General features: G+C 38.1%; 1 protein-coding gene and 1 long non-coding RNA gene across 4 annotated transcripts in view; one reads left to right on the plus strand and one right to left on the minus strand.

Annotated features, from left to right (window-relative positions):
* abca12 (ATP-binding cassette, sub-family A (ABC1), member 12) overlaps window positions 1-23,425 on the plus strand; it is a 94,742-nt gene that overhangs the window by 17,222 nt on the left and 54,095 nt on the right. For all 3 annotated transcript variants that reach the window (XM_053680743.1, XM_053680742.1, XM_053680741.1), the window contains exons 7-25: window positions 601-765; window positions 2,922-3,112; window positions 3,252-3,370; window positions 4,371-4,474; window positions 5,864-5,986; window positions 6,779-6,933; window positions 8,039-8,169; window positions 8,257-8,372; window positions 9,235-9,440; window positions 9,558-9,688; window positions 11,081-11,195; window positions 11,389-16,125; window positions 16,891-17,003; window positions 18,485-18,552; window positions 19,265-19,413; window positions 19,495-19,625; window positions 20,722-20,846; window positions 21,876-22,052; window positions 22,992-23,185. In XM_053680743.1, the coding sequence (XP_053536718.1) occupies window positions 601-765; window positions 2,922-3,112; window positions 3,252-3,370; window positions 4,371-4,474; window positions 5,864-5,986; window positions 6,779-6,933; window positions 8,039-8,169; window positions 8,257-8,372; window positions 9,235-9,440; window positions 9,558-9,688; window positions 11,081-11,195; window positions 11,389-16,125; window positions 16,891-17,003; window positions 18,485-18,552; window positions 19,265-19,413; window positions 19,495-19,625; window positions 20,722-20,846; window positions 21,876-22,052; window positions 22,992-23,185 (7,250 nt within the window). The remainder of the gene's footprint in view (window positions 1-600; window positions 766-2,921; window positions 3,113-3,251; window positions 3,371-4,370; window positions 4,475-5,863; window positions 5,987-6,778; window positions 6,934-8,038; window positions 8,170-8,256; window positions 8,373-9,234; window positions 9,441-9,557; window positions 9,689-11,080; window positions 11,196-11,388; window positions 16,126-16,890; window positions 17,004-18,484; window positions 18,553-19,264; window positions 19,414-19,494; window positions 19,626-20,721; window positions 20,847-21,875; window positions 22,053-22,991; window positions 23,186-23,425) is intronic.
* LOC108266477 (uncharacterized) lies at window positions 2,966-20,769 on the minus strand. The gene is made up of 6 exons (XR_008396533.1): window positions 20,555-20,769; window positions 20,411-20,472; window positions 19,492-19,642; window positions 5,839-5,922; window positions 4,345-4,465; window positions 2,966-3,053 (listed from the first exon to the last, which is right to left on the minus strand). It is a non-coding gene; the product is annotated as an uncharacterized LOC108266477 (long non-coding RNA).

Below are 23,425 nucleotides of genomic sequence, written 5' to 3' on the forward strand. Positions count from 1 at the left end.
AGTTTGGGAACCCCTGATTTAGGAAATAATCAATAACACAACAGGGGTGGAGACAGGATAGAAACCAAATCAAGACACATGCGTCAAAAGTAAACAAAGGCACCGACAACCGCTGTGACGCGACGGGCTGCTAAGCGTACTGCTCGCTCCAGTGCTCAGCCAGAGGTGAAATCCATCACAATTAATGCTCCTTTAATAACCGTAGTTACGAATGTTATATATGCATGCATTTCCTGCACTCACTATCCAACCTTAAATACTCATTTGAGCTTTACAGTACAGTACGCATTATGTGGAATACAGTATTAATTAGCCTTTAAATATATAAAGCTTCGTCATGGTTCTGTAGGTCAGTGTACAGCAGAGAAATGGTAGCTGTGAGTGTGTGTGATGGAAGGACGTTTGTATCGCAGTCTGAAACCGAATCTCGACCCAACCCAATTTAATGAAACACCTGCTTCTGAACAAAGCAGGACGCAGAGTAAACAAAACAAACAGATGTAAAGTGAACTGACAATCGCAATCTTGTCTGTTCGAATGCTGTACTGTATCTGGGTGTGTTGTAGTTTTGATGACAAACATTTTATGTGCCACCTCCAGGACGTCTTGAGCACCATCCTGGACTCGACAGACTTACTGAAAACGATATTCTGCAATATCTCCATGTCTGCGCTGTCCGAATATAGTCCAATCACCTCATCGTTGGAGCATTTCTGCATGTCCAGTGATACGGCACTGGAAGTTTCCCTCTCAACGCTGAACCAGGTGGACCTCCATTACACCAGTACACACATCCGCACACACTGGACTCTTTTCGTCGGCAGTTCACTATTTATTACATTTCAAATGTCTTAATTAAGTATTAAAACATTTCCTTAAAGTTGGGCAAAGGAAGAAGAAGCTATAGCAAACTAAAAATAGGAAGAAGCAGCTAACTAAAAAATATCATATATGAGCTGCTGGCCAAAAGAACAGGAACAAAAAAAAAAAGGAGATTTGATCAATTTCAAAAATATTGCTATTATGCTAGAAATCAGTGGCGTATTTAATGAATAATACAAATTAAATATAGTATATTTATATAAATATTTCAATTTATATAATAATTCTTGTCAATAAGTACTGTTTTGTATGTACAAAATCAAGGACTGTAGAAAATATGGACTGAAGACGGAAATAGTATTTTGCTGTCATATATAATACTATTCAACATAAAGAAATTCAAGAGAATTTAAAAAAAAAAGAAAAAAGAGAGACTAAAACAATGACAAACAATGATAGCTTCAGCATCTTGCTGCATGAATAGTCCTAGTTGTAATTATTACAGTAACCAATGTAAATGTGGTTTAATTTAACAATATGGCTTCCAGTATAAAATAGCACTTGATCCAGCACATTCTATTATTTTGTATCCCCCTCCTCCTGATTTTCTCCGTAATTTTAGCCGTGACCAATTCCCACCCGTTTTATCACACGTCTCATTTGCCATTTTGAATCGTTGAATTAATAAAATAACGACATTTTTGTTAATTTGATGTGCTCTCCTAAAAAATAAATCAATCAATAATCAGTACCTGCGGTTTGAAGGATAAGCTGATTCATCTACAGCTCGCTTTAAAGTTCATTCAGAATTCTATCCATTAAAAAAACGTCCTTGAGATGAGCCTCAGATTAAGATGATTTTATAAAACTTTATGATTTGTAACTCATTTATAAAGACTAAGGCTAAATAAAACTCAGGCAAATTGTTTTTAACCAAAAAAAAAAAAGGCAGTTATCCAAATAAATTGCCGAGCTATGAATTCGATCGAATGACTTGTATGAAGTCAATAAATCATATTCAAATGCATAAATGCATAGGAGTTTGTTTAATTAAACAAGAGTCACAAACTCACTAAGCTGTGTGCTTTTTATATGGAAGCATAACTGCGAAATTGAATATAAAAAAACAAATCTATTAAAGTACTGTAATAGTATTTTGGTTTATTTTGGTCTATAGTGGTTTGCATTTGAACAGACATGACAGTCAACAAAACTCCCACTCAGTCAAAGCTCCACCTAAAATATGCAGTTACGCTCCCTTTAAACAAAACACAACGGACAATAGGCTTCATTGTCCTTATAGATGATGCATACTGTGCAATAAAAACATTGCAGAAAGTCAAAGTATTTTCACACACGTCATTCTCTTTGAATTTTCTTAGATAAGTGGATTATGGGCTGTATTCATAGTGGGCATTTAAGTTTGAAAGTTATGTCAATATTTACACAAAGAAAGTTCCTTGTATTCAGAGCTGGGTCATGCAACCGTTTCAATAGTGCCTTTAAACCAGAAAACTTGGTTTATTGAAAATGTAGGCTGGAAAAGGATTTTTTTTTCTTTTCTTAATAGCTTAATACTATGATGTATGAATTTGAAGCTGGTGAGCATTGAAATAAATGTAACAGGTCGTCAAAACGTCCGAGAGCGCTAGTGAATAAGCTTCTACTTTGCATTCTTTTCTAATTCAGTACAATGATTTGTATTACTGAGAACAACCTGAGTGAAAAGTAGAATGCTTTAAATATTTACATGAATGTCAGAGTTTCTTAGTGTTTGGTAGGCCCCCTTATTTAAACTTTGGTTCCATTTAACAATCTGGCTTCCACGGTCATTATTCAGCAGATTATAAAATAGCACTTGATCCAGCGCATCCAATTATTTTGCATTAGAATTTTTATATCGTGCTCTGACCGTTACTTATGTTTTTTTTTGGAGCCAAATGTGAAGGATAGTAATACAGGTTTCCTTTTGGTTACTGAGGTTAATGTTAGGGTTAGTGTTACTTGTGGACATAGAAGGAATGATTTGTATTAATGTTTATGTCAGTGGAAAGTACTTATAAGGTTAGAAAGACAAACGTGTGTATGTGTATCGGCAGTTAATGACACGGTTGGTGCTGCAAGATCCAGTGAAAGTCATCGAGGCAGTCGAGATGTCCGTGGAAACGATAAACAAGCTTCAGACACAATCGCCGCTGTGGGACTTCCTGTTGGGGTTGCCAGATGTCTTCCTGAAATCCACAGATCAGGAGAGGGTCATGGCTATAGCCGACAGACTGATGGAACTGAAGTGAGTAACACATTTACACCTGCCATGTAGTAATTACTCACTATATCCCATCTGTCACCCTGCAAAAAGTATTGGCCCTCATCAAATTCATCTTCTGGACATAATCAATCACAGTGTTTTCTCTCTTGCTTATCTGTAGGGCCTGGAACTCAATTCAGAGCAGCTCTCTGCAGGCTAACGCTTCAATGGACATGCTAAACCCCATCCTCGATGGAGGCATCGAGCTCCTCAACTACCTCCAGACCTGGGAGGGCAGAAGTATGTGCTTTTCACAGTCTGTGAGATGGTCTCTGTTTGCTGAAACTGGTCATATAAAAAAATTACGCAGAGCCTGCAGGGGCTTTGTAACTGCGTGCAAGGAAACACAAAGGAAACAGAACACTAGAGTGATGCGCTGATCTATTGTGTGGCTTTAAGAACTGTAATATGAACCTGTGGGTGTAATCATTCTTGTCTAAAGTTTGAGTTTCCATAGTAACCTGCATCATTTAGCCAAAATGTGATATGTGATACAAGCTTGGACATGTTAGAAAGGGTATGAATATATTATAGTACAGTTTTAACAACCACAGTAATAACTTTCTAGTAGCATTTTACTAACTTTACAGTACTTTATTAGCAACTTTATAGGAAAAGTTAATTGCTCTGATTTAGTAATAATAGTAATAACTTAAAAGTCCTGTTTTATTAACTATAGTAATAACTTTCTAGTAGCATTTTACTAACTTTACAGTAAGTTATTAGTAACTTTATAGTAAAACTTAATTGCTCTGTTTTAGTAATAATAGTAACTTTATAGGTCTGTTTTAGTAACTTTAATAATAACTGTCGTACCGGTTAAGTAACTACAGTAATAACTTTAGAGTTGCATTTTACAAACTTTACAATAATAATCTTATAGCACAGTTTTAGTATCTTTACTTTAGTAACGTTATAGTACCATATTTTTTAACTTTATAGTAATCAATTGTGGTATTGGTTTAGTAACCTTGAAATTTTGATAAATTTATAGTTAGCATTCTCTACATATTTGCTTTCAGAAAGTCAGCTCTGACTGGTACAATAGCAATAAATAAAATCCATGTCTTTCCTGTTAAGTACAGAAATTGTGGTTTATTACAGGATCAATGACCAAAACCTAGCTAATGTAATACTACACAAAGGTACTACTACCAGCATATATATATTTGAAGAACATCCACCTGTTTATTTCATTGTGTGTGATTTCGTACTTGTTTACTTTTTCAACGCCACACAGATGTTAACATCTCCCTGGTTGATGTACTGGTGCCGTCCAACATGTCTCTAATTAGCCCTGACATGGCCACACTGATCCAAGACCTGCAGATCCCTCTGGATAAGGTACAAAACACTGTCAATAAACATCAGTAACACTGCAGTGGCATGTTTATCCTATAAACAGATCTTCTGTAAAAATTGTAACTGCAACATTTACTAAAGGAAATCTGTAAATATACAGTACTGTTACTTAACCGTAGTATCAATTCAGTTATTATTGTAAATGCACTTTATCTTACTGTATTCATCTTTACAATAATAAAATTATAGTGCCATTGTGGTAACCTTACATGAATAACTGTAGTACGGTGTTAGTAAACTCACAGTAATAACTTTATATGACTGCTTTAGTAACTTTACAGTAATAACTTTACTGTATATGACTGTTTTAGTAACTTGACAGTAACAACTTTACTGTATATGACTGCTTTAGTAACTTTACAGTAATAACTTTACTGTATATGACTGCTTTAGTAACTTTACAGTAATAACTTTACTGTATATGACTGCTTTAGTAACTTTACAGTAATAACTTTACTGTATATGACTGCTTTAGTAACTTTACAGTAATAACTTTACTGTATATGACTGCTTTAGTAACTTTACAGTAATGACTTTACTGTATATGACTGCTTTAGTAACTTTACAGTAATGACTTTACTGTATATGACTGCTTTAGTAACTTTACAGTAATGTTATATGACTGCTTTAGTAACTTTACAGTAATAACTTTACTGTACATGACTGTTTTAGAAACTTGACAGTAACAACTTTACTGTATATGACTGCTTTAGTAACTTTACAGTAATAACTACTGTATATAACTGCTTTAGTAACTTTACAGTAACAACTTTACTGTACATGACTGCTTTAGTAACTTTACAGTAGTAATGTTATATGACTGCTTTAGTAACTTTACAGTAATGTTATATGACTGCTTTAGGAACTTTACAGTAATGACTTTTTTAGTACTGTTTTTGTAACATTACATTAATAACAACAAAGTACAATCTTGTTAATTTTACAGCACAATTTTTAGCACAGTTTAAGTACCTTTATAGTAATGAAATTTACTATTAATAAACTGATAATTTTACATTACAGATGTAACTTTACAGTGATTTTTTTTACTAACTTTAAAGTAATAACTTTATAATTGTCGTATCTTTATAGTAATATCTTTCTAGCAGTTATATCATTTTATACGACAATGGAGGAAATAAATTACTGTAAAAAATACAGCTGCTTTTGACAGATAGATAGATAGAGAAACATATAAATAATTACTAATGCCAAATATTTACTATTTGCATAAATAATATTACTCTAAATTTGTGCAAATATGCTGTACACTTAAAAGTCAGAGTAACCTTAATTTTTCCACAGATCTGGCAATCCGCCTAACCGACCACTGAAAATGTACTCACTTTTTGACTTTTTCGTCTTCCTCAGGTGCTTGTATTGTTCAACAGAAGCGCCTTCTCCGAGTCCGTGTGTACCAGCAGGTCTTTCTGTGACAGCCAGCAAGTTGACATAATGTATGAATGGATAGACCAAGAGAAAGTTGCTCTGCAGGTACACATTCTTTAAAATTCGATTCAAATTTTTGTTAAGCAAGCTATTGGCTCTCTAATAGAAGACAGAGAGTGTGTTTACACACCAGCGTGAAAGATTTCTCTTCGTCACCGGCTCAATTTCATTAACATAATTATTATTCTTACTAAAGCATTAGTTTAGTGTGTAATCTGGTTCAAGTCTTTTTCCATATTTTGAAATTATGACATCTAATTCAAATCTTGAATTAGTATTTTAAAATTATTTTTAATCCCAGTTTCTTTTTCCAATTTAGTCAGTGCCACGTCCTGCCTAGTAGCTAGTTCTCCCTTAGCGCACAATACTACAAACTCAAATTCTTATTATTTAAAATACCAAGTAATCATTTCAAGAATCGTTCTTATTATTATAAAAGATACTAAGCAACAATAGAAGAAATGCTACTGTTCGGTTTAAATACCAAACCAAATAATCCTTTTGAGAAATGTTCTTTTTAAAAACAGACTTTTATGCAATGTTAATGAATGATTTATATTGCTTCAAACAGTGTAAGGTCATGAGTTTTTATATTTGAAGCCTGGTGTAAGTCTTCGAGCATGGCTTTAGAAAGGTTGCATGCAATGCTGAGTTCCTTTTCAAATAAAGTGTTTTGATCGTTGATGATTTAGAATAAAAGTATGTTTTTGGGTTTTTTTTTTCTATTTTGCTTTAACTGTCTGTTTAGGAGTTGATAGTCGAACAGAAATGCCAGCTCAGATCATTTTTGAATTTGGTTGAAAGCTGTCTTAGTCATGTGAGGTGTTTTATTAACAGGTGCTGTTGGCCTGGAGTCGGTCTGCAACTTCTCCAGCAGATCTGGCCTTTGCTAAAGACACTCTGGGTAAATTATTTGGAGGCTATTTCCAGGGCGGACCAAATACAGACTTCGAGAACAGAGACAGCCAGCCAGAGACACTGCAGGAAAAACTGTACGCTCCCAAGTGATATTTATTTTGATATTTATGATGTTTAGATCAGAGATTCGTGAATCTGATCCTTGCCCTGATCCACCTTGACTATGCCCTGATCCATCATGACTATGCACTAATCCTTTACTAAGGCTGCATCCTTTACAGGTTAATGTAATGCCGTTTGAAGTGCACTTCAAAGTGATTTTTCAAAATGTAGGCCGCTCTACTATCACACAATTCCTGCCTGTTATCGCCACAAGAACGAGTATTACAAGTATATATCAACCAGGCAGAGTGTGGAGGGAAACATTCCCATGTTGCTACCTGTCTCATTTACTAGACTCAAATAGAAATCTGGGGTAACACGGAGCTTATGTTATGTTGTGCTGGCATGATGATACCGCGGGTAGCGTTGTTGCTTCCCATCTCCAGCATTATGGGCTGTGTGGAGTAATTTTGCATGTTCTTCCCGTGTCCACATCGGTTTCCTCTGGGTTCTCCTGTTTCCTCCGACCTCCCTAATATTTCCTCTAGGTGTGAATATGTGCTCATGGTGTGAGCCCTATGTGCCCTATGATGGACTGGTTTCCCATGCAAGGTGTATTCCAGCCTCACACCCAGTGTTCTGGATCTAAGGAGACTCTGACCAGGATAAAGTGCTTACCGTGGCCATTTTTCAGTTCAAAAGTAAAAATGACCCCACAAATAAAGCAGCCAAACAGGAATCTGAATGCAGATCGAGATCCCTAACGAGCGATCCAGAAGCAACAGTGGCAAGGAAAAACTCCCTGAGACAACATGAGGAAGGAACTTTGAAACGAGACGAACCCATAATCTTCTAGACGTAACAGTTGATTCTGTGGGCCTTTTCTCTTCCGAGTTCTCTGCATAGGCTTTTATCACTTTAGAAAGGAAAGCATCACATTAGATCAGGTGTACTCGGAAAATGTACGACCCCTGGAGCCTTGGGTATTCGTCATAATCTAGAATTGCTCACTCATTTGTTTTTACGGTGTCTTGATCTACATTTCATCCAGTCATAATATAAATGTAACAACAGGAAAAAAAACAATAGAAATGCGCACTCATTTCCATCCTTTCTACACTTCCGGTCTCTGTATAGATTCCTAGGCGTCGGTAATACAGTGATGGGATGGCTGAGTGGAACGCCAAACTGGGATTACATTCAAACTCTCTTGATGGGAACTTATTCCACCATGCGGTTTGCCACGGCAGTAATGGAGACACAGCTAGGTATTTAAATACTTAATCTTCGTAGAATCAGACAAATATCACTTCTGTGTACAGGCGGTGCGTATGATTATGCTCTCTGTTTTCCAGCATATGTCCAACCACTGCTGCACAATCGAGAGAATCTCCAGACCACCATGTGGTCTCTCGTACAGAATGAAACCGGAGTGGATAACGAGGAACCTTGGTTGGACGTGGGGCAGAAGGTACATACAGTGAATAATATACACACTTTTGTTTTTGTTTATTCCGTTGGCCAACAGTTTTATCTAATGAGACGTACAGCTGAGGGTTAGAACCGTACTCAATGTCCTTAAAGAGGCAACTTACTTGGATTTAAACTCAAATTTGTAAACGGTAGCAAAGCATCAAGGCTTTACATGCTAAGCCACCATTATCTCCACAATATTCCAGCCACTAAAAATAGGTCAGTTGAGCTGAATTTAGACCAAGCAGAATGATTTACTGATTGTATAGTGGAGGAAAAGTAGAACTCATTACCCGAGGCTCCTAGGTGGGTCCTGCGATTAGGGTCCAGACATTTTTACTTTATTGTATTTTTTTTTTTTTTTTTAAAACCCATTGCTAGTGTTTTCCTAGCAAACATTTCTAGTTTGGCAGAACATTTTTGAACAGATGGTTCTTGGAACTTTATGTTCTTAGACTCTTAGTTCCTAAAACTTATACTCTATGCATCTAGAAACTTGGCTCCTAGAATGTTTAATCTGACATGCTTTCTTGGAGTTTTGAGAGCACTTTTCCCTCCACACCAGTGTTTCCACAATGTTAGTATGGTAGAAATGGTGTGTAAACAACTAAGACTATTTGAGAAGCAAATAATTATGATGCTTCATGCTTGCAGAATATTGCAGGAACATCATTTATGTAACCTTACACCTTGATAAAAGTGTTTTACAGTATATATTACTAAATGTACCATTAACTGAATAAACACACAATTCTTTTTATTATTTTTTTTAGAAGAATAATTCCATTGCAATGTGCACGAATTGGCCTGTATATTTCCTGCTGTGTGAGTTTTATTTTTCTTATTTATTTAACTTGCAGCTGAATGAGGTATCCAGTGTGTTTGACGGCACTTTGGTGTACAATGTCACACCTGCTATGATCCTGACTGAATGGCACAGGTTATACAGCACTGCACTACAGTTCAGTGACTCCGTCAAGGAGGTTGTTGAGCTCGTCCAAGGAAAACTTTTCCGTCAAATCCCACATAACTCAACCGTCGACTGGTCCGAGATTCTTCTAAACAGGTTGGGAAAAGTGTTGTGGTGAAACACTGTAGGATTTTGCTGTCAAGACTCTTTATATTTTGCAGCAATGTGTGTTATTTATGAGCACTAGTTCACATTCTGATGTTTGCCTTCCAGTGGTTTGGAGGAGTTTGCAATGATGGGGTCAGTACTTCAGAACAGCAGTCAGTGGTCAACCATGGAGCCGTACTTCCAACTGGCATACTGGATCATGACCTTCCAACCTAATATCACCGCACCACCAAACTGTGAGTGATCTTTATCTCGGATAATGTGCTCACCATCAATAATTAATAATTAGCTACACGTAGATGTAGTTTATCTACCTACAAAGTACTTTTAATCCCTTAAATGATATTCATCCTAAAGGATTATTCAATATCTACAAGGTTTATAGATTTGAGAGTGCAGAACATTAATCTAGACCTACTAATGGCTCTTGGGAGTTTAATACACTAACAATCCCAGCAGTAGGTATATAGCCATTATTCAACATCACACCTTTATGCGTTTTATATTAGTAGCACGTCTTTCCAAAAGCTGGGCTCTACCTATAAAATCTTAACATATTTCAGAAACCGAGCTCCCAGCGTGTCGCACGATTTTAGCCGGATGGAGTCCGACACAGTTTGGTAATTTTCCCAGCTCACAGACACCTGCTTCCTCTCTTCAGTTATTTTCCAGGTTTTGCAGGTGTGTTAAGCAGAAAATTCATCATACTGTTTTGGACTCCAGCTTTCCTGGATCAGAACACCATGACATCAAGGGAAAAGCAGAGTATCATACACATAACATAAGTTTTGTCACAGCAAGGCAGTGCAAAAAAATAAATAAATAAAAATCTTGACACAATCCTGTCATGATGTTGCGTACATAAACAAGTCTGACGCTAGACATTTTTTCCATCTTTCATCACAGACAAGAACAAGAGAAACTCAGAATCTTCTCTTTGCCGGTCTAGTTATAGTCAATTAAATGCAGTTAAAGGCACTCATGCATTTACCAGAGTTCTACCAGCCTGTCTTCCATCAACTGTGCACAGCCTTTTAATTAGCTATTGTCTCTTTTGGTCAGTGACTGGCCTTGATGACAAGCTCACACTACAGATCAAAATGTTTTTAAATCTTGGGAGGCATCAGATCGATCCAGAGCAAGATTGAAAGGTTTAAGATCGACTTGTTTACTCTCCAACACCACTTGAGCAAACACAGGGTTCTGATGGAGTGCCCTTCCTAAAAAAATGTGCTGCTAATTTTGAAATGGCAGATCATGGATAAGATCGGGGCTAAAAACCTTGTCGTTTATGCCGAGCAAAAGAGGTGTCTGATTGTAGCTTGGCTACAGATTCTAGGAAATTGTAACACAAAGTATTTGAGACATCCTGATAGTATATTTAGCACAACACAGGTACACTGTGAACTTCTGTCAATCTTCAGTTCCAGATGTGTTCATCATATAGCCTCTTGAAACTTTATTATACAAATGCTACTTTATTCAAGAAGAAGAAAAACACTTCCAGATAAAGCTAGTGGACCAAGAAGTGTGAGAAGAGCTTTCAAGTTCTTAAGGCCAGGTTGGTGAGTTATGCATTTAGCTTTTAAAAAAAAAAAAAAAAATCATTCCTTTACTCCTTTACCCAGGCACTTTTACTCCAAATGATACTATCTGTAATGTTGGATTTACGTGGGAGGGATTTATTCCAGTGGTTGGATCTCTACTCCAGGAAATCAACGAGAATCCAGCTGCACTTCTGAGGTAGGAGAAGTTTAAATCCCTCTACTGTACACTACAGTGGTATTTTATTTATTTAAGGTATTTCAGCAACAGTATCATCACCACATTTATTTGGTTGTAATAACTAATCAACATCGAAATTTGTAATGTATATATGCAACACTGGTATGTGTTAAAATTAAGACATATTTTTGATATTTTTCACTGCATTTAGACCTATCCAGGGAGCAGAGTCCCTGCTGAAAGGCATCATGATGGACACCTACATGAATCATCTACAGGAGTTCCTGAGCAACACTGGTGGATCATCACAGAACCTCTCATTGAGCCTCACTGATATGGTCAACCAGAATCTACAGTTTCTCTTGAATATCTCACCCACTGATGAGCGAGATGAAGACAGCTTGCTTGCCATGTTGAATGGCACTTTGGAATCCTTTGGCCTGGGACAGTTAGGGGTTCTCTGGTCAGGAGGCTTGAACTACAGTCAACCCAACTCTGTGGTTATGAACATCCTCCATCTGTTGAGCCCAGAGTCTATTCAGATGCTTAAGAGTGACAGAAAGTTTGTAGTTCTGTGTGACATCTTGCATGAACTTGGAGAACTCTTGGCTCCTGAGAACCAGATCCAATTAGAACGTGTTCTCAACCATACAAATGCTCTGTTTGGAGATTTGGCATTGTGTGCAGCTAGTGGTCAAGACTGCCTGTCTAACGTTTCACAGCTTTTCCAGATACTACCTTTGCTTGATGAAATGATGGCAGCGGGAGAAGGTGGCAATTTCACCATGATGCCCATTGAGAGCAATATGACTTTTTCTGTTGCTGGTCATATTCTTTCCCTTCTCCTACCATGGAACATGTCCGAATCTTCTGCAAATACAATGGACAATGTCAGTAAGATCATCTATCTCATTGAGCAGTTGTCTGGCTCATCCAATCTCAGCATGGATGACATTCAAGACATGCTCCAAACCTTGAACCTCACCACATTTGATTTAGAACAGTTCACGCATCTTTCAGAAGCGTCTTCCCTTCCTCTGTTACTTTCAAAGCTCATGGAGCTCGTCAACATCTCTCAATGCCTGAACCCTCTGCTCCAGGACCCAGTATCTCATATAGGTTCCACAATACCAGAATGCACCATGCAGATTATTGAGGGGTTAATTGGTTTCCTTCAGGCCATACCCATGTTGGAAGACATCCATACAGATTCTACATCCATTCTTAATATGGTGTTTGATAAGGCAAAGGAATTGTTCAATATTTCTAGCCTAGATACTGATTTGAATGGAGTGACAGAAGAATTCTTGTCAGGGGGCTCGAACTATACTCAACTCAACTCTGTGGTTATGAACATCCTCCATCTGCTGAGCCCAGAGTCAATTCAGATGCTTCACAGTGAGCGACAGTTTGCAGTGTTGGATGACATCTTGCGTAAGCTTGGAGAACTCTTGGCTCCTGAGCAACTAATCCATTTAGAAGGTTTTCTCGATCGCACAAATGCTCTGTTTGGAGATTTGGCATTGTGTACAGCTAGTGGTCAAGACTGCCTGTCTAACGTTTCACAGCTTTTCCAGATACTACCTTTGCTTGATGAAATGATGGCAGCAGGAGAAGGTGGCAATTTCACCATGATGCCCATTGAGAGCAATATGACTTTTTCTGTTGCTGGTCATATTCTTTCCCTTCTCCTACCATGGAACATGTCCAAATCTTCTGCAAATACAATGGACAATGTCAGTAAGATCATCTATCTCATTGAGCAGTTGTCTGGCTCATCCAATCTCAGCATGGATGACATTCAAGACATGCTCCAAGCCTTGAACCTCACCACATTTGATTTAGAACAGTTCACACATCTTTCAGAAGCGTCTTCCCTTCCTCTGCTACTTTCAAAGCTCATGGAGCTCGTCAACATCTCTCAATGCCTGAACCCTCTGTTCCAGGACCCAGCATCTCATATAGGTTCCACAATACCAGAATGCACCATGCAGATTATTGAGGGGTTAATTGGTTTCCTTCAGGCTATACCCATGTTGGAAGACATCCATACAGATTCTACATCCATTCTTAATATGGTGTTTGATAAGGCAAAGGAATTGTTCAATATTTCTAGCCTAGATACTGATTTGAATGGAGTGACAGAAGAATTCTTGTCAGGGGGCTCGAACTATACTCAACTCAACTCTGTGGTTATGAACATCCTCCATCTGCTGAGCCCAGAGTCAATTCAGATGCTTCACAGTGAGCGACAGTTTGCAGTGTTGGATGACATCTTGCGTAAGCTTGGAGAACTCTTGGCTCCTGAGCAACTAATCCATTTAGAAGGTTTTCTCGATCGCACAAATGCTCTGTTTGGAGATTTGGCATTGTGTGCAGCTAGTGGTCAAGACTGCCTGTCTAACGTTTCACAGCTTTTCCAGATACTACCTTTGCTTGATGAAATGATGGCAGCAGGAGAAGGTGGCAATTTCACCATGATGCCCATTGAGAGCAATATGACTTTTTCTGTTGCTGGTCATATTCTTTCCCTTCTCCTACCATGGAACATGTCCGAATCTTCTGCAAATACAATGGACAATGTCAGTAAGATCATCTATCTCATTGAGCAGTTGTCTGGCTCATCCAATCTCAGCATGGATGACATTCAAGACATGCTCCAAGCCTTGAACCTCACCACATTTGATTTAGAACAGTTCACACATCTTTCAGAAGCGTCTTCCCTTCCTCTGCTACTTTCAAAGCTCATGGAGCTCGTCAACATCTCTCAATGCCTGAACCCTCTGTTCCAGGACCCAGCATCTCATATAGGTTCCACAATACCAGAATGCACCATGCAGATTATTGAGGGGTTAATTGGTTTCCTTCAGGCCATACCCATGTTGGAAGACATCCATACAGATTCTACATCCATTCTTAATATAGTGTTTGATGAGGCAAAGGAGTTAATGAGCATTTCTAGCCTAGAGACTGATCTGCCTGGAGTGACAGAAGAACTCTTGTCAAAGGCTTTGAACTATACCCAACTCAACTCTGTGGTTATGAACATCCTCCATCTGCTGAGCCCAGAGTCAATTCAGATGCTTCACAGTGAGCGACAGTTTGCAGTGTTGGATGACATCTTGCGTAAACTTGGAGAACTCTTGGCTCCTGAGCAACAAATCCATTTAGAAGGTTTTCTCAATTGCACACATGCTCTGTTTGGAGATTTGGCATTGTGTGCAGCTAGTGGTCAAGACTGCCTGTCTAATGTTTCACAGCTTTTCCAGATACTACCTTTGCTTGATGAAATGATGGCAGCGGGAGAAGGTGGCAATTTCACCACGATGCCCATTGAGAGCAATATGACTTTTTCTGTTGCTGGTCATATTCTTTCCCTTCTCCTACCACGGAACATGTCAGAATCTTCTGCATATATGATGGACAATGTCAGTAATATGATCTATCTTCTTGAGCAGTTGTCTGGCTCAACCAATCTCAGCATGGATGACATTCAAGACATGCTCCAAACCTTGAACCTCACCACATTTGATTTAGAACAGTTCACACATCTTTCAGAAGTGTCTTCCCTTCCTCTGCTACTTTCAAAGCTCATGGAGCTCGTCAACATCTCTCAATGCCTGAACCCTCTGCTCCAGGACCCAGTATCTCATATAGGTTCCACAATACCAGAATGCACCATGCAGATTAGTGAGGGGTTAATTGGTTTCCTTCAGGCCATACCCATGTTTGAAGGCTTCCAGACAAGCCTTACATCCACTTTAAATATGGTGTATGATGAAGCAATGAAGCTTAGGAACATTTCTAGCCTAGAGTCTGATCCACTTGCAACGACAGATGAAGTCTTAGAAGTAATTCTGGACAGTATCAGACTGAACCTTGAAAATCTCAATGTGGAAAATGTGACCTTGATAAAAATGGAGCTTGATACACTGGAGGCCCTTTTAAAGATGGTATTTGATGATGAATACCGCTACCCTTACTACATGATCAATTCTACACTGATGACACAGCAGTCCTATGCTCAGAAGATGTATACTGAAATCATCATGTGGTACCTACATAACCTGGAGAATGCCACAAGTGACAGCATGTTCAGAGAGATTCTATACTCATTTATTCACATGACAGAAATGATGGCCACAATCAATACTGCTCAATCAAATTTCTCCACACTGGTGTCCAATCAGATCCAGGACTTAACTGGCCACATCCAAACTCCCCTAAATGACGAAGGTCTGAACCTAATCAATAATGCAATAGTATCTCTAATGCAAGGCGAACTACAGTTGATAAAGCTGAACCTCGATCTTCAGCAGACCTTTTATGATTCCTTGGGTTTGCAGACTAACACGACTTTGCCTGCTGGTATTGAAGCTGAGATCCAAAACTACTTCAACTTGATGCAAAGTTGGATCACAAACCCACAAATTACACTTGCATTCAGCAAAATATTCCAGTGGAACAATAATTTGACTGATTTCACCACTCCAGCTATGGACCTTGAACAGCTGATTCAGGCCTTGGCTCCACTGCTTTCACCAGAGGAGCAGGTCTATATCAACAAAGCTGAGCAAATCTTACAGTCTCTGAACTACACCTTGCAGCTGGGCCAGACAGACACTGGTCTCCAGAGTGAAAACTTCACTGAAGCCATCATGGATTCTGTAAGAGTGATCTTGGAGAATATGTTCAATTACACTGATACAACCTACACAGATGATAATATTGTTAATGTTCTCTACAACTCACTTCAACTGCTGCTGAGCCCTAATATCACCTATTCTCAAGTTCAAGAGCTCATGATAGAAGTTGCACATAAGACTGAAAGCTTTATCAGTGCCATTGCTCCAGATTCTGCTGAAGTGTTGACTCCTAGCATCCAGAGCCTCATATCATATATGAACACACTGTCGAACCCAGGTCAACCTACCCAGTGGAATGAAGTGTAAGTACATTAATTAGCCTGTTTAGAAAAAAACATTACAATCTAATTGTAGTTTTAATGAAATATTTTGACAAAGGAAATATTTCCCATGATACTTAATTTGCCTTACAAATGTTTAACGAATTAAGACTTACACGTGGTGGCTATATCTTAGTTAGGTATTTGCTGGAAGTTGTTGACTTTCATTTTACAAGTAATGGCCCGAATTTGGCCGGTTCATCATCAAGACTGACAAACATATCATAAACATATTATGACAATTGTCATCTGCTGCCACGGAGGCATTGTTCTGTGCCTGACTTTGACAGATCCTTTTAACACTTGGAATGTTTATCAAACAATGGCAGGGGTTTGTCATTACAGTTTATGTCCAGTGATGTACTATATGTCCAGTAATATTACATGGTTATATCAGTCTTGTGTCCAATGATGTTTGTCCAATATATCAAGGTCCAAATGACAATTATGCTAATTTTTCACGGTGCTATATTCGACAGAGTATATCACTGGGCATTAGCTGTCATGACAAATTCATGCCATCTTTAATGACATGTTTATGACATTATTATGTAAATCTTATGACGCAGGGGTTAAGTTGTTAAGTGTTATGATTTACCACAAATTAGGAAAATGTTTTCAAACTTTTGTTTCTACTAATGAACAGCAGAATTTGTTTACAATATATTTAGCAAGGACTGAATGCAATAGGAACGGATTTAAATGCAATTAAGTTTGTATATCTGAATGTAAATATTTCTGTTACAGCATTGTGGCGATGATGGAGGAAATCCAGAATTCTTTGCCTTCCAACAGCACAGCCAACACCTACATTTCCTCCATACTGAACATCACAGACTATATTCTAAACCCCAAGCAAGGCATGTTCTTTCAGTATAAATCTATCAAGTTTTGTTACATGTATTAAAATTAAATACAGTTGAGTGCAAAAGTTTGCACACCCTTAGGACAATATGAATAGTCCGATGAAGATGGTTAGGATTCATTGACGTGTTAATTTATTATCAAAATGATCCAAAATGGTGGTCCAAAATAGTGTGTTTATAGTAACAAACGATCAAACAAACAAAATAATAAAAACAGCATCAGTTTGCAGTTTGAGATTTTGAGTTGGTCCTGACAAACACACAAACAAATGACCAAACGACTGACCAACCAACCAACCAACCAAACAAACAAACAAATGACCAAGCAAGTGAGCAAACAAACAAACAAATGACCAAGCAAACAAACAACCAACCAAACAAATAGACAAATGACCAACTAACCAAACAAGACCAAGCAAGCAAGCAAACAAACAAATGACTGACCAAACAAACAAACGACCAAGTAAGTGAGCAACCAACCAGACAACTAAACAAACAAATGACTGACCAACCAACCAAACAAACAATCAAATGACCAAGTAAGCGAGCAACCAACCAAACAACTAAACAAACAAATGACTGACCAACCAACCAACCAACCAAACGACAAAGCAAGCGAGCAAACAACCAACCAACTAAATAAACAGATGACTGACCAACCAAACAAACAAACAAACAAATGACCAACCAAGCAAACAGACAAATGACCAACCAACCAAACAAATAGATAGATAAAGGTTTACACTGCTTTTTTTCTTTTTGTTGTCATGTCAAGAATACAATCACATAATTTGAATTTAGATGTTAGGTTTCACTCAGATTTATTATTTACTTGTTCATTTATTATCACAAATATCAAAATGGTAGAAGATATTGATAGTAAAAAAAAAAAAAAACCTTTTGGAAAAAAATTCTACTCTCAAATAGATAAATAAATTCTCTTATAATTTGTATGTTCAGTGTTTTCCTTTCATTTCCTCTGAGAAGCATATGTCCTTCAGATAAGGTCTGGAAAACAAAGTGGTCCTGGCAAAAATAAAATAAGACTTATATAGTAAACAAACAAACCAACCAACAAACAAATAAATGAATGTGACATTTGTATCACGTTATTTTAAAATAATTTGTTGTTGATTGTTATGATTTGGCTCGTTTTCATTTAACAGAATATACCCACAATTCCCTTTGAACTTTTTGGGAATATGATTAATGATTGATTATTTATTTTTGTTTGTTTGCTGGAATGGAAGCTCAATTAGGCATATTTGACCTAAAATAGAGTTTTCAAGCACTTTCTTTTTCTTTTCTTTTTTTTTTTAAATCCATGAACCAAAAGAAAATGCAACTTTTTGCACTTAATTCTACATTATAGGATTCCTTGTTTTTATTTTTTTAATTCAACACCCTATCTGAATATGCTCCGTATGTTATTGTGACTCATCACTTATCACTGTTTGTACATTAATTTCACTCAGAAAACACGAGTTTGTGGGCCAGCATTGCAGACCTAAATCTCAACAACCTCGATAACGTTACACAACAGGTGAGGCCGATCTGTTTATTTTTCCTTTTACAGAGAGCAGAAATGTGTTTAGTCATCATCATGTGGTTCACACTGTTGTTGCTCAACATTACAGACCATGAGTCACTGAGCTGGCATGTCCATGTAACACCATCATGTGTGGTTTAACAATGTTTTTGTTGGCAGATTCATCATGAAATATACCACCTAAAATCTAAAAAGTAAAAAAAAAAAACACTTGAACTTGTATGCAGCGTGATAATACATACACAAGGAATAAAGAACTTTTATTATAGGAAAATAATCCAAAACAGGGTGATGTGATGGAGTGGAGTTAGTGTTACCACCACAAAGTAAATTATTTCCAAAAAACAAAACAAAACAACTTTATACAGCTTTACCTCTGCCTCCTACAACATGCTGGAACTGGAGACTCATTCCATAAATGTTACATAAACATCACCTTACAGCCATATCAACAGTCGATTCAATCAGTTTATGCAAACACGTCCACGTCCCTGTGAATGAGATGCTACTATAGAAACAGTAATCTGCACTACTGTCAGAGCTGCTGTTATAGATAATTAATTAACACCTTCTGACCAATCAGAATTGAGCCTTGGACAGGGCTGTGGTGTAAAGTACATGTTAAAACAGTATTAATTACAGTATATGCATGTTTTCTTTCCCCCTCATAGTCATTTAACCTCTTTTTTTTTTTTTTCTGCCAAAGCTTGCCGGTCTCCGTGATTTAATTCTCCCATTCCTCATGGACAACCAGGAAATGGGTTTAACCCCTGAATCTGCTCAGACTCTAACTGAGTACGTCCCAATACTCGTCCAGATCTTCTCAGGGACACCTGACCAGCTCACGTTCCAGAGGTAAACTATGAACAATCTGGTCACACGCTACTCTATGTGCGTATAACTCAATAATCCGTCCCCATTGTGTTTACTCACCAGGCTCCAACATATGACGACTGCTCTCCTGTCAAACCTGATGGCCACGCCCGCACGGGACACTCTGCCTTTCACGCTAGACGTCATCAGGAATGTCACGGCATCCATGGTGCAAAGCGTGCAAGCTCAAAGCGGTGAGATAAGACAACGCCTGTCACGAACATGACACGACATAAAGACGCGACCATTAAGAGCTTGATTAATACGCAGTAATTCATTGGTTTATGTAGTCTGTCCATGTTAAAGAGATTTCCTCAGCACTTTCCTCACAGTGCTGCTTTACACTACATTAAACTTCTCTTATTTAATGTTATTGACTGCATAGCATTGTTAACAGTAACAAACGCTCAAGTAAGTAACGTTGACGAAGGGATGAAGTTAGTTAACACACATTAATTGAAGCTTTTTCAGACCAATGTGTATTCAATCCTTGACTAAAAATTGGTAAACTAATAATAAAACACTCAGTGTTGTGCTGCTATAGGAAAATAATCAACACAGGGTGGTGTGATGAAGCGGAGTTACCCTTATCACCCCCGATGCTGATCATTTTCCTAAAACTGGCACATTCCAAAGCGTTTTATTCCTTTTACACTACAGCAATTTACCAATTAAAACAAATATTAAAGAATATACACTTTGTAGGTTTTTTTTTTTTATCCGTTTACAGTTACATTTAAAAGTTGTGAAACAAGTTAGTTCTTGTTCTCCCTTGTGTTATAGCAGCTATAAACACTCAATCCCGCACTTTCTCTTTCACTCTCTCGATGTTAATAAAATAAATTTGAGCTCTGTTGGAAAACTCGACAGCGTTACAGCTTTCCCTCTGACTGTTGCAAAGTGCTGACACTGGACACTCCTTCCATAATTCTTATGTAAACATAACTACGTTAACCATGTTCAATAAACATCTCCTTACAGAAAATGAATGATCAGATGGCGTGACCACCAGCGACGTGTGAACCTGCGAACGAGCCGACACTATAGAAACGATAATGAATTATAACGGACGAGCGTATCGATATAAACCTGCGCTATACTGTTACAGAAAATCAATCAACACCTTCTGACCAATCGAAATCCAGAATCCAGTTGTCCTGTGGTGTAAAATTAGCACAAAATAAAAATCAGTGACGCTCCCAAATCTTGATCATTTGCTGCGATTATTTCGGGTTAGTCATGGTTTGTTCACATTTCGTGAGACTGAAATCTTGTCTTTTCTGCCATCAGAGCTCTTCTCCAGTCTCTCGGGTATGTTGTCGGATGTTTTTGCGCTCGTGAACGCCAGCGATGTCCCTCACATGACTGACACACTGCTTTACGCTTTCCAGTCCACTGTAGAAGCGACCCAACAGGTTTGACCTGCAATCCTTTCTTGTACTGTGTTTTCTTCACGAGTATTTTTGTTAAAGAGAACGGCCTGAAAAGTCAAATAAGCCATCCATAACAGGCTTTCACATGACATGTGTAAAGAATTTAAAACATGAACTTCAGTAACCTTAATCCTTCATTATACCGGACAGGACTTCATTATTACCAGCTATTATATTATACGGGCACACTGTCTAGACCTGGACCTTTGAGATCACAGTGATATTCTTTAGAGCAAACTATTCAGTCCACGTGTTCCGTCAGTTCTTTTTATAGCCGCGTTCGCAGTAGTTATGCTTCCACAACATGAGAATAGACAAAACACGTAGAAAACACTCCACGTCATGCTGTTATAAGAAAATCATCACGACAGGGTGGTGTGATGAAGCGGCGTGACTGCAGCCACCAAGTTGTTGATTAGTTTCCTATAAAAGCATGTCATGCAATATCTTTTTTTTTAGTTCCTGGTATTACTTACATAGCAGCTATAAACTGCCACTGTATTCTGTCACGTTGTCCTAACGAGACAAAAACGCAGCACGTTATCGCGAAACACAACATCCGTAGACTTTCCCGTGTCAGAAACGTCTCCACACAGAAAACGTCACCGTATCAACTTTTAAAAAAAACAAACAAAAAAAAACCATTTAAAATCTGTTTATTATTACATTTAGATTACTCACGTCCCTGTGAATGAGCTGTTACTATAGAAACGATAACGTATCGTAACAAGCGCGTTAATTTAAAGCTGCGATTTAGAGCTGCACTACTGTCAGAGACTTAAAGTTAATACAAAGCATGAGAAGACTTCACAAAGGTATTTAGATATTAGAGGGGATAAATAGACAACGTAATCAAGGGCCAAACATGGAACAGGTGAAGACAGTCAGGTAGCACAACAATAAAGGGACAGTGGGTGGAGACGGGACTAGAAGAGAAACATGAAAGAAGGGCTTCTTACACTCAAAACCATGATGATGATGATGATGATGATGATGTGGTGACCCCTGCAGGCTCCTGTGAGCAGTGAAATGCTGAATTGCACAGCAGTGGGTGATCTCTGGGAACAGGTCGCTGAGGCAGCAAATCTGAACAGCAGTGTGTTTACAGTCTGGTGTAACAATCGTCTCGTTCCACTACTCGACATTTACGACACCTCCAATTATCAGCCAGCAGTCCACAATATAACAGTGAGTCTTAAGAACACACACACACACACACACACACTTTTTTCTGCCATCGGACCTGGACATTTTGTTTTGGATACATGGCATCATGGACTATCAATATCAACAGATATTAAATGAAAACCCGACCGCCTCTGCCAGAAAGCACCTATATTTAACAAAGACGGGTTTTTTTATTTTTATGATAAACCTGTGTTGTGTTTGCAATTGTTTGATATCCATGAGAGCAGAGTATTTTCGTGAATTTTCTGAACAAAAGATCTAAAGGTTACACAACACAGTTTTTCACAGCCTTTTACCAAGGGCGCCAATATTAGTGGACGGCACTGTAAGTATAGACATATACAAATAGATTTTAGGTTAAAAAAATCTCACAGAAAATTTCATTTAACTTACTTTATTGTAACTTACTTGATAAGGGGCAGAAAAATGACATTTCTCTGTCAGTATGGTGGCATGATTTTGTGCTATTTTTAAAAAAAAATTTTTTTTAAAAAGCTAATCTGTGAACTCAAACTTATTTTATTTAAAGTCCAGAGAATAATATACAACTCTGACATCATCGCCAGTGTTGTGGTATTCCTGTGGTGACTCACATCACGCTCTTGTTCACACACCCGATGTTCACTGAGCTACAAAGTCATTTATCAAAAGGTTCTTGCGCCATGACACAAACGTATCTCCACAAAGATCTGCCACATAACTCAGATATGTGTTGGAAAATGCCTTTATAAATGTCTCTGTAGGTTTAGATCAGTTATCTGTTTAGAGTTACATTTTGGGAACAAGTTAGTCATCCTAACTACAAGAAATAAATCAAATCATTTTGGTGTAATAGCAGAGTTTGGCCACTATGCTGCACTGTATATACACGTTTACTCCATTTTTCAGACTTTCCCTCAAATCATTTTGGATTATAATTGTCGTGCATGTTATACACAGGGTACGGATCCTCAGTGGGTGGATGCCATAGTTGCGGAGATTGTGGGCTCTCTGGAGGCGTTTTACTCAGCCGGTCTTAATGAGTCTCTGAGCATGCAGCATCTGTCACAAGGCCTGGTGGAGCACTTCAACCTGTCTCTCTCAGCAGAGGGAAATCTATCTGACTGGAGCGACCTGCTCTCGCAGCTACAGAGGTGAGAACATGATAAAATATTGTATGTATGTTTCTGAATGCGAAAAATAAAGAATAAAACACAACATGCTCAGCTGTTATAGGAAAATAATCAACAGTGGAGTGGTGTGATGAAGCTGTTACCCCCCAGAGTTACTGTTACCACCAGAGTTACTGCTACCACTCAGAGTTACTGCTACCCCCTCAGTTACTGTTACCACTCAGAGTTACTGTTACCGCCCAGAGTTAGTTACCCTCCAGA

Source organism: Ictalurus punctatus, chromosome 6 (assembly GCF_001660625.3).
Source record: "Ictalurus punctatus breed USDA103 chromosome 6, Coco_2.0, whole genome shotgun sequence".
Lineage (NCBI taxonomy): Eukaryota > Metazoa > Chordata > Actinopteri > Siluriformes > Ictaluridae > Ictalurus > Ictalurus punctatus.